Source organism: Cervus canadensis, chromosome 14, assembly GCF_019320065.1.
Source record: "Cervus canadensis isolate Bull #8, Minnesota chromosome 14, ASM1932006v1, whole genome shotgun sequence".
Lineage (NCBI taxonomy): Eukaryota > Metazoa > Chordata > Mammalia > Artiodactyla > Cervidae > Cervus > Cervus canadensis.
The window spans coordinates 16844357-16856160 of record NC_057399.1 but is presented as its reverse complement, the minus strand read 5'-3'; the positions used below and the strand labels follow the sequence as shown (position 1 = coordinate 16856160).

The window sequence follows — 11804 nt, the reverse complement described above, 5'->3', positions numbered from 1 at the left end:
CTGGTGTCCTCACGAGAGAGAGGCAGAGGGAGATTTGACTCCAGAGAGAAAGTGATGATGAAGCTGGGTTTGGATTGATGCAGCCAGAAACCAAGGAATGCTGACAAGAAAACAGATTCTCTCTTAGAGCCTCTAGAGGGGGCATGAATGGTCCTACCAACTCCTTATTTCAGTCCAGTGAAACTGGTTTTGGACCTCTGTCTTCCAGAACCATAAGAAAATGTGTTTTGTTTTAAGCCACCAAGTTTGTAGTAATATTACAGCAACCGTACCGAACAAATGTGCACCTCTTAGGAACTATTACCCCAGTTAAAATGTGTGACTGGAAGCACACTTAGTGGAATATCGGCATGCAGCAGGTTTGCCATCATAAGCCATTCTTAAAAGCCTGAATCCTTGGCTTTGCGGGATCATCAAATCCAGTACAGTGGTCGCCATTTTCCCCCTTGTTCATCCTGGTAACATGTCTAGACAGCTAGTAGAGAGAGCTCTGTCCTCCACAGGTCCTCTCACCTCTATTGATTAGAAGGAAAGTAAAAGTTGCTCGGTCATGTCCAACTCTTTGCGACCCCATAGCCCCCCAGGCTCCTCTGTCCATGGGGATCCTCCAGGCAAGAATACTGGAGTGGGTTGCCATACCGTGCTCCAGGGGATCTTCCCAACCAAGGGATCGAACCCAGGTCTCCTGCACTGCAGGCGGATTATTTGCCAACTGAACCACCAGGGAAGCCCAAGAATACTGGAGTGGGTAGTTTCCCTTCTTCAGGGGAATCTTCCTGACCCGGGAATCAAATTGGGGCCTCCTGCATTGCAGGCAGACTGTTTACCAACTGAGCTACCCAGGAAGTCCCAATTAGAGGGAAGAGGTTACTTAAGTAAGATGTTACTTAAGCCACCTTATCCTCTTCCTTTCCTTTATGACTCTTCATCCAACTGGTCTTTATAAATTTTAAAGAAAACAAAGTCATTTCTCAATGGATTCAAATACTACCCCAAATTAATATTCCCAGTAAGTTCTTATTCTTATTTCCAGACCTCATCACCAGAAATTCCTGAGCCTAAATCCTCCCTAGCTTCTAGGATCACTCATTTTCTCCTTTCTCCCTTTTCCTTTTAGTTGAGTCTTGTCATTTTAGTCCCTTTCCTAAACATAACTCGTAATAAGGTGACATAGCAAAGTGATGAAAGTATAGATGGTTTGTTTTAATCCTGGGTTTTTGCCATCTACTTACTGTGTGACATTGGACAGGCTTTTTAACCTCTCTGGGCCTCCGTTTCAAAAAAATAAGTCAGTATTATAAATAATACCTACCTAAGATTGCAATTGTGAGGATTAAATGAGTTTAATATTTGCTAAGCACTTAAAATAGTACTTGTTATAGTATAAGCACTATAATTGTGCTTGCTAATAATAATAAATGCAATTCCAAGCACATAACTTACTCAACTTTCTGTCATAACTTTGAGGTATGTATTTGATGAAATCAGTAAAATCATTCTGTTTCAAGGGGAACAGAAAAGTATTTTTGAGCAATTGTCCATGTGGCTATTTCACCACATTTAGTGTTTTCAAATTTCTGTCCAGCAGCCTGGGCTAGTCCAGCAGCAAATTAAAAATGGACAGAGCTTATGTTTTGCACCCTTTACCTTACTGTCCCCCGCCCCCCCCCCCCACATCCCCATCTCTTTGGACATAAGCTTTCATTTGTCCTCCATCTTCTGAAAACCTACTTCTAAGAAAGTGTCTGGGTTCATCCATGTCACCACAAAGTAGCATTGGCATGTATACACTATCGCGTGTAAAATAGCTAGCTAGTGGGAAGCTCCGTATAACCTGGAGAGCCCAACCTGGTATTCTGTGATGACCTGGAGGGGAGTGAGGGGAGGGCTGAGGTAGGCTCAAGAGGAAGGGGAGATATATATATATATATATATATATATATATAAAAAATCATATGTTTATATTATATATAATATATATATTATATTATATATTTGTATATATATAATTATGACTGATTTGCTTTGTTGTATGGCATAAACCAATACAACGTTGTAAAACAAGTATCTGCCAATTTAAAAACCAAAGGTGTGTGATCTCCAACTTCGTGTGAATTTAAGACAAAAGTGCCACTTACCTCAGAGAGACAACTTTTCAAGCCTGGTTTTGTTTCTCAAGTTTCTTTTGTTTTTCTGTCTCTCCTAGCCTTTCAACCTTGGACAAATACAGGAGATCCACTTTATGGCTCCAATGCTTAGCAGCCGTGGCATTCTCCCAGCCTGAAAGGAGCGTCTGAGGGCGACACTCCTGCCCCGCGACTGCTGAGAGGACCGCGCCTAGCTCTGTCTCGGGTGAAGTGTAAACTGCTGCTCAGGCAGCCCGTTGCCTCACGTCACCCTGGGTAACGGCAGTGACTGGTCCAGGGAGGGCCTGGGTGGGCTCAGCATAGTCAAGGGCTGTTTCTGGATCTCTGAGAAGAAAATATTTAGGACAAGAAAGACATGCATTCATGAGTCTGAAATTCTCAAATCTTCCACAAGCCACCTTCTAATTCTTGAGAGGTGTATGTGGGGAAAATGCCCTGCTTGGTAATAACTAGAGTTTTAGCCTGAAGTTCCACACAAAATTTCTAATCTTAAGAAATATAAGAGGCCCTAGATGAGATCTCACTTGTCGCCTAGACCAGTATTGGGCACAGTATGGAATAAGGACTACCTGGCTCATAATTACCTGAAGTACTGGTTGAAATCCAGATTGTTATCTCTCCCACAAAGCAAGGAAATTAGGAGTGATGGGGCCAGAATTATGCGGTTTTCATGATCAGTAACTAGTCGTTATTTCCAGTCTAACCTGAAAGCAATTTGGTCTCTTTTCTTTTCAGGGTCTTATGCTTACTTTGGTCTTACAGCTTCCAAACTGAGGAGGGGGAGGGGATCCAGGCAAGGAAACAGCGTTGCGTTTGAACATTTTAAAAATAGTTTATTCTGGGGAAATGGTTCAAGGAGAACAAAAGAAGGTGGGTCAGATTTTAGGAGAAGTAATGAAATTTTGTGAGAAAATAGCAGTTGAAGGAAAAAGCAAACTGAAATACAGCATGAGTTTAAACAGTTGATGTTAGAGACAGAAGTAGGAGCATCATCCCTATAGAGAGGGAAATACAGTTCTACCATTCTGTTGTCCCCAGGACGGAGCAGAACTTAGTTAATTTAACTTACTGGTTTTCAACCCATAGCATCAACCTGTAAATAAAACATAGGACACTTTGTTGTGACTGCATAACAAATTGTAAATATTATCATCACAGGTAAACAAAGCAAACATGCTATTGACCAAAGGTGAGCTGTACAAGGGGAAAGACAGAACTGGGGACACAAGCAGTCTCAGGCATAAAGAAAGTGATGAAATTAGAGTGCAAGTGAATACTGTAGCTATGTACTATAGCTAATATTTCTTGAGAGCTTCCGTGTGTTGGACATTGAAGGCTGCAGATGTGTTATTATTTGCATCTTCACGAGCAACTCCACGCAATGGTGGTTATCATCCAATTCCTCATCATACAGGTGAGGAAACAGAGGCCCAGGAAGGCTGAGTAAATTGCTCAGGACTGCAGAGCTAATAAACTGAAGAACAAAGCTTCCAAGCCAAGTGGTCCCTCTCCAGAACCAAGGCTTTTAGCCACTAGGCTACAACTTCTCCCTTCAATAAAAGCCAGCAAAAATTGCATGGCATTACAGAAGAGAGGCAGCAGAAGTAATGAAATGAATATGTATTGGAAGGAAGAAGGATGAGAAGTAGTGGGGGTAGGAGTTTATCTTCCTGCCTCATGCTAGGGTGCTAAAATGGATCTACAATGGATACAGCAGATAAACATCATGTCTAGAATTATGGGGGCAACATTCATGTGGCCAAAAACTGTCTCTGGAGAGGGGAACTGGGGTTAGAAAAGTTGAATTTCTGTATTTGAGATGCTATCATGAACACATATTATTTTCATAACAATATTTCCATTTATTTAGAAGTAACTTCAACTGTGTAAATGCATTAAAACGTGAAATTCAAAATCATCTTTATATCTCATACATTTGCTAAGTGCTTGCCTTATCAGAATTGTTCTTTTCAGCTTTGAAGGATTTTTGTTTTTTAATGAAAAGCATTATAAATTTTAAAAATTAAAAATTGTCCCTGGTAATATTGTCCTGCATGGCCGAGAGAAGGTGTGGAACTATTAGAAGCAGACTGTATTTCAACCCTGCTTCTGGTAGGAAAGGAGAGTCTCTGAAGTCAGGCAGCAGGAGCTTTGATCCTCTGGAGTTGTAACAAACAACTTGGAGTAAGTGAATCAGGCGGCAGGGTGCCGGGAGGCTGTCGGCCTCTCTGTGATGGTGTTCTTTGGTTTTGCAGGACTAATCTCAGAAATGTTGCATCAGGCTCAGTGCTGTGCATTTTTAGGCTAGAGTATTTTAGGCTGGAGTATTTTTCCATCTGTATACTTCATGAAAGCAAGCACTTTTATGCTCCCTTTAAAATGGGAATCTCCTATTTGAATTGCCTGGTGAAGACATTTGAAGTAATTCATTAAGTATACATATGCATGCTCTATCTCCATCTATGTAGCTATCAATCATCCTTTCCCTACTCACCTGCCTGTATTAGTCTGCTCAGGCTGCTATAACAGAATAGCATAGACTAAGTGGCTTAAACAAGAGACATTTCACACTTCTGGGAAGTCTAAGAGCAAGGTAGATCTACTTCCAGGTGAGTCCTCCATTTTTGGCTTGTAGATGGCCATCTTCTTGCTGTGTCCTCCTCACATGGTGGAGAGAGAAAGCTTTAGTGTTTTTTCTGTTTCTTATAAGAGCTAATCCCATCATGACAGCTCTACCCTCATGGCCTCTTCTAAACCTAGTTACCTCCTGAAAACTCCATCTCCTAATTCCATCACACATAAGGGGATAGGGCTTCAATATATGAATCTGTGGAGGGGGACAAAAAAATTGTCTTAACTCTCTATATCTGTCTGTCTATCTGTCTTTATGTGTAGAATAATAACAGTGGCTTATAATTCATTTCCCTCTGTTATTTTATCCTTCCAAAACTCGTGTGAGTTTTGGCCATAGGAAAATCACTGATTTCACTGAAACGTTTGAAGGTTGAATTAACTTTGTGATCACACAATCAATAAATGATGATGCCACAATTCAATCCACATCTTCTCCATCCTCCTTTCCTCTTCTCTTCTCCCTTCCCACTTTCTGACTTTATTCCAGCCACATTATTTACTAGCTTTTCCCTTGGGACACTGGTGTCCTTCTTCTGGGCCTTGGAGAGGTTATTCCCATTATCTGGAATGCTTTTTCCTCAGATATCTGACTCAGTTGCCTCCTGCTACATGTGTTCAAATTCCACCTTCCCAGTAAGACTTATCCTGTTCTACTGTTTAACTGGAAAACCTTGTTTCTCTGCCCATACACTGCTTAATCTCTGTTGCATTTGTTACTAGGCTTCCCTGGAGGCTCAGTCAGTAAAGAATCCACCTGTCATGCAGGAGACCTGGCCCAATCTCTGGGTCAGGAAGACCCCCTGGAGAAGGAAATGGCAACCCACTCCAGTGTTCTTGCCTGGGAAATCCTGTGGCCAGAGGAGCCTGCAGGTGGGCTACAGTCCCTGGGGTTGCAGAGTCAGACACAACCTAGCAACTAAACCACACCACCAACTTGTCAGATAATTGACGTTGACTTCTGTTCTCCCCTCTGACTAGAGGATAGGCTACAGAGTCAGGAGTTTTGCCTTTATTGAACCTACTGGAGGCCCAGCAGAACTCTAGGATCTGCAAGAACTGGACACAGTTATAACTCTTATGTTTGGTATTTTAGCAGCCTGTCTCAGAGCCAAGCCAGTTATTGAAGAGAATCTTTTCTGATACTTTAAGCAGTATGATAAACTTGAAGTAAACTTAAATTTTCAACAATTACAGAGCAGGCATGGACTCTTCCTTTGTTTCTCCAGACACATGAACCTGGATACAAAGTCCATCCTCTCTAGGTGAAGTGGGAACATACAAAGATGACTGGCCTAAGTTTCAATTGGATAAAAAGATGCACAAAAGAGACATTTAAACATTTTCAAAAACGAAAACCATAAAGTGTGTTTCCTCTTCACACATCAGGGATTATCTAGCCTCTGGTGTGGTTAGAGTGGTGCAGGGGGAGAGAGAGAGACATAGAGAAGTAAGGATGAGTTGCCCTGTCTCTCCCTCCTCTGGACCTTAGTTCTTCCTGGACTGTCACTCCTTACACTCAAAGCAGATTTCAGAAGTCAGCACACATGGTCATAATGTATGCCTAGCTCCACAACCCAGTCACTGGGACCCAGAAAATTTTGCAACCTTAAGTCTGCCTCAACACATCATGACTCATATATATCAATGAGTAAAGACACATAAACAGTAGTAGATTAACAAGAATAAGTTTTTACTTATATATAAATTACATATATACATATTTGTACATAAAGCTGGTGAAAGATAAGGGTCCATTGAGGCAAATGGGTAGGGGGAGAGGAAGCAGTTAAAGACAGCAGTAGAACTTGCCAGTTCCAAGTGTAGGGAAAATAGCCAGAAGTTTGGGTCGGCCAAGTTTACAGTCAAATCAGGGATGGCATAGTGGATGATACATGCAGATTATTTTCCATCCTCCAAATGGAACTTCTCAATTCTGGTATGTAGTTCTGAACTGGGCTCATATGCTTCCCACCCTGCAACACACACACCCACATTCCTCACCCATGCACATACAACACACACCTACTCGTGCACACCGCTGAGAGTGTGGTCCTTTGGCTCATTGTAGGAAGAAAGCAGGTTAACAGTTTCACTTAAATGGGCAGAGTCGTTTTCCAGCAAAGCCCATTCATCATTGCACGGAATCTGCAGAACAAGATATGCTCTTTATTCATTGAGTTTCTTCACAGAAGAAAGGAGTTTGCTAATGCTCCAGTGAAATCCTGGGCAGGTGATGAAAGTACCAGACCCAGAGCACAGACGCAGCTTCCCTGACCAGGAGCCGCTAAACACAACATTGAGCTCCTCCAAAGTCAGAGGGGTGCCCTGAGTTGGGTCCCAGGAGTTCTGAGTACAGACGTTCCTCTCTAAATATATATGGTGCTATCCTCCATCATACTACGTGGGTTTGGGCTGGGGAGGCCTGGGTGCTTTGTATGAATGGAACACCAGAAGTGTACTCAATCACAGCGGGTGAGGTGCTGGCCCCCATCACCCGCTCTGTGCTTTGCATATATGAGGTCCGAGTCCAGTGGCAGGTGCTGACACTGGGGCCTCCCATCCTAGATGAGATGTGGCTCCTTCCATGTGTTCACCCATGGTGTATTGGCCAGGTGGGTCCCAGTTGTACCAATGGGAAGTGTGGATACCAGGTCCTCCATTCCTGGGAATGATGATGTTCCCTCCTATACCACCACCACTTGGATCTTGGACAGGTGGACCCCTTGTGTTTGGAAATAAGGTGGAACTTCTAGTGGCTTTCAAGCCAGGGGTGTGTCTCACACTTGCAAACCCAATGGATGCAGTGTTGTTCTGGTGAAAAGTTGAAACTGACTTGTCCCTTAACACAAATTTCTTCTTCATGGTGATGGGATTTGTAACTGTAGATTTTCTACACTCATGTGGGTCCTGGGTGCAGTGATGGGAAGTGGTAACACCCCGACCTCTAACCATAAGGATGGTGGTGTCCCCTGCTGTGACTCTACCACCTGGACTTGGCTCAAGGAAACCCCAGGCATTTGGATTCAAGTTGGAACCAGATATGTGCCTGGATGCTGGGATGGTGGCTTGTCCTTCCTACTGCAGCAGGCATGCTGCAATGAGATGACCCCAAGGTGATCTGGCCACAGTAGGAACACAGGTGGTGCTGGGTGTCCCACACAGTTCTGTCCAAAAGTTAGGTGGGCCAGATGATTCTGAATAAGTGAGGCCTAGGGCATTCACACCAACCCAAAACTCCCACCAGCCATAGAGGCTGCAGGTCCCATCAACAGTGGGCCTGATGTGGTACTAGCAGACAGCAAGCTACTGTCTCCAGTACTGGGCACTGTGGTATCCACTCCAAAACCAGAAGTAGCAGATACATCCCTGGGGAAAATACCTGAGCTGTAGACAAAGGCCGGCTGCATGTTGATGGTGGTGGTGGAAGACAGGGGATCTGGTAAATCTGAATCCATTATCCTTCCTCTGGGTGGCTGGACTGCAGAAGAGGTTAGCTTTTTATCTTGTGCTAGGGCTAATGGGTTTCCCAGTGGAATAGACTTGTTAGACTTCTTCCTATTGTTGGCCCCAGATGTGGGCTGAAGGGTGAGTTCTGGGTCCAAGCTTCTGGGTTTCAAGCTTCACTTGAAACATGGGTACCTCTGTTGACCAACTCCACAGGTAAATAAGTCGAGGCTTGGGTCCAGGCATTGCTGCCACTGGGTGCTGTGTTCTCAGAACCAGGAACAGCCATGTGATATGGGTAGTGGTTCTCCTTGGAGTCAGAGGTAGACTGGAAAGTAAAGTCTGAGGAGGAGGTGCATCCATAGCATTGATGTCAAAGACTGGTTTGACATCTGTAGAGATGCTGACTGCTGAAGCATAGATAACTGCTGAAGCCATAGGTGGGGGGCTGGGGAAAACAGGAGCTGAAGCCATAGATGGGGGTTTGGGGAAAACAGGAGCTGAAGCCATAGATGGGGGGCTGGGGGAGGCAGGACCCAAAGCCATAATTTGGGGACTGAGGGAAACAGCCAAAGCCATAGAGGGGGGGCCAGGGAAGACAGGACCCAAAGCTGTAGATGGGGGGCTAGGGGAGATAGTAGCCGGAACCCTAGATGGAGGGATGGGGAAGACACTGGCTGGAGTCCTAGATAGTGGGACTGGGGAAGACAGGATCCAAGGCTGTAGATGAGGGACCAAGGGAGACATCAGCCGGAGTCCCAGGTGGGGGCCCAGGGAAGGCAGTAGCCTGATCCCCAGGTGGTGGCCCGGGCAAGGCGGCAGCCTGATCCCCAGGTGGGGGCCCGGGCAAGGCGGCAGCCTGATCCCCAGGTGGGGGCCCGGGCAAGGCGGCAGCCTGATCCCCAGGTGGGGGCCCGGGCAAGGCGGCAGCCTGATCCCCAGGTGGGGGCCCGGGCAAGGCGGCAGCCTGATCCCCAGGTGGGGGCCCGGGCAAGGCGGCAGCCTGATCCCCAGGTGGGGGCCCGGGCAAGGCGGCAGCTGCATCCGCAGGTGCGGACCCGGGGAAGACGGCAGCCGGAGCCCCAGATGAGGGCCCGGGAATGGCGGCATCCTGATCCCCAGGTGGGGGCCCGGGGAAGACGGCAGCCGGAGCCCCAGATGGGGGCCTGGGAAGAACAGAGGCTCTCTGCTGCTCATCAGTGGCTGCAAATGTGGGGTGAGGGTTGGTTTGGGAGTCAAAGGGATAGTTAAAAATTGAAGCGCGGCAGGAGACCATTGGCACAAATGGGCCGGTGGTGTCTGATCTCTCTGCAGTGTGTGTCTGCTTCACCCCAATACCTGGGGGAGACTGAAAAATTACAGCTTGAGAAGGGGGCGTAGTGTCCATGTCAGTGATGCCCGAATCTGAAGGAGACGGGGGGGTCACACTTGCAGATGCTATGACTGTGGTGGTCACAGGGACTGCAGAAGAAGTGATGGGCTGCTCAGTTGGAACAGGGGGAGCGATGGGAGGGTCTGGAAGAGGGGTGAGTAAGTATAAGGGAGGGGGAGAATCTACACACATGGGTGTTGGGGATTCATTTCTGTAGGAGGGTGGCTGGAAGGGGAGGGTTGGGGTGCTCAGAGGTGTGGAGAGGTCAGAAATAAAAGGTGGTGTTGCTCTGGCTGAACACGGAGTGCCTGCATCCTCCTTAACGGTAATTCCCACAATGGGATTGAAAACTGGAGGAAGAGGAGGATCTGCAGGAATAGCAGAATGAGAGGGGGCTGTGTGTCTTGCCACCCGATCCATATAAGGTGTCAGGCAAGGTGGAAGGCCAGCCAGATTGGGGAATCTGGAGGACAGGTCGGCCAAGTCGGTGGTGGTAGGAGGGACCTGCAAAACGTGACTGACCGGAGCCAGGCAGCCTGTGGTCCCTGGGGCGGGCGGAGCGGTGCTGCGGCGTCGCATGGCCTTCCTTGCATCCTTCAGGATTCTGTTCCGCTGACGGTCCATGTTTTGTTTCAGGGTGCCCCAGGTTTTGGCGAGAGTCATGCCTGGAAGCTTCGGAGGTGGGGGAAGGTCACTGCGACCCCACGGCAGCGGCAGCGGTGGCGGCCGAGGTGGCAGCAGCGGCGGCAGCGGCAGAAAGAGCGGCGGGGGCATCTTCCTCTTGCAGGGGCGCCTACTGCTGGCAGCTCCCGGGGGAGAAGAGCCTCTCCGCGGGGGGTCTGAAGGTGCTTCACGCTGCAGCGCCTTCCCGGACACCGGTGACTCTGGGGAGCCGGGCTGGTGGTCTTCACCCAGCACTTCTTCTACTGGCCTCTCGGGCAGCAGGCTGCAGCACGGACTTGGGGCAGAGAGCACCGAGGCCAGGGGGCCAGGCTGCGAGGGAGGCCGGCCGTCTCCAGCAGTGCCGTCTGAGCAGATGGCGGGGCTTTGGGAGGAAGGCTTCGTCCGAGACACCTGGGCTTTCTCACTGACGTTGTCTTCTGGGTGCACCGGCAGGAGGTTTGGAGGCTCGGGACTGCACTGGAGGGGCGGGAGGAGCCCGCCGGTCTCCTGGGGCCTAGGTGTCCTTGTCACAGCCCCGCTGCGGTACGGACTCATCTTTCCGTTGGCCTCTCCTTCGGCCTCTGTGTGACCTTCCTCCTTTGTCACGACTTCCCTGCGCTCTTCCCGGACCATCGCCTTACTCTCCTTTGCGCAAGGAAGTGGGCGGTGACTGGCTGGTACCGGCTTCCCAGCCTTGCCTACCTGAACATGTAGCTCAGGGAGTGAAGGCAGGAGAGTAATTTTGCGCCCTGGTGGAGGAATTCTGACGGTTCTCGAAGGTCCGAACATCATGGAATTACGAGTGGACAGGACGGGCTTCTTCTTCGGCAACTCCCTCAAGTTCGCCAGGGGTAGGACGCCCACACGGGAGTACCCAGCCTGCTGGATTGGGTACCAACTTTTCGGCGCGATGTAAGAGCCGGATGATAAAGGCACTCGGTCCTGGTTGAGCAGCCTGCGGCCAGGGTGTAAAGCAGGAGCTGGGGCGGCTGGGTGGCCCCGGCCAGATGTGATGGCATCCCGACGGCGCAAAACCAGCGAGCGATGGCCCAGCGGGTGCCGGCGGCGGAGCGCGGAAACAAGTTTACACAGTAAATTGCCCATATAGGACAGATTGTGCGCCAAATACCTCGAGAATAGAATGTGAAACTGGGAGAGCGTCTCCCTAGCTTCTGACTCCTCTCGTGGTCAAACACGCACTGGAGGGAGGAGGACTCAGCCTGGCATTTGTGACACGTCCATGGTATACGCGTCACAGAGAAAATGCGCTCCGCGCGCACGTGGCAAACTCTGGGGCAAAGGGCGGGGCCCAGCGCATGACCCCTCCTGGACTCTCTAGCCGCTGAGACTTCCCACTGTGGGTGGCAGGTGTTTGGCAACAGATGGGCCACCATGCAGAGACTGTTTAGGACTGTGGGGGCCTCCTCCTCCAGAGCTCATCCTATCTGGCACCTCATCATGCAGCCCCCTTGGTGCCTGCGTGTGTATCGGCTGGCCCTTCCCTGCCTGGGTCTCAGAGACCTGTGCGAAGCTGACTGCAGGAG

The 11804-nt window shown here is 48.5% G+C and overlaps 1 protein-coding gene across 1 annotated transcript; it reads right to left on the bottom strand.

Annotated features, from left to right (window-relative positions):
• Nucleotides 1-7999: 7999 nt before the first annotated feature.
• Nucleotides 8000-11364, bottom strand: NPAP1 (nuclear pore associated protein 1). Its single transcript, XM_043486750.1, has 3 exons — nucleotides 8935-11364; nucleotides 8421-8553; nucleotides 8000-8259 (listed from the first exon to the last, which is right to left on the bottom strand). The coding sequence occupies exons 1-3, from the start codon at nucleotides 11362-11364 to the stop codon at nucleotides 8000-8002; spliced, it is 2823 nt and encodes a 940-aa protein (XP_043342685.1).
• Between the last annotated feature and the right edge of the window lie 440 nt (nucleotides 11365-11804).

Excerpts from the sequence above, each read along its gene's own strand:
- NPAP1 (XM_043486750.1), bottom strand. The coding sequence starts at position 11,364 with ATGGGCAATTTACTGTGTAAACTTGTTTCCGCGCTCCGCCGCCGGCAC. Across the intron at positions 8,554-8,934 it reads CATCTACAGCCTTGGATCCT|TCTACCTCTGACTCCAAGGA; the intron begins GTCTTCCCCAGT and ends TTTACTTTCCAG. Across the intron at positions 8,260-8,420 it reads TGTGGAGTTGGTCAACAGAG|TCCAGCCACCCAGAGGAAGG; the intron begins GTACCCATGTTT and ends CCTCTTCTGCAG.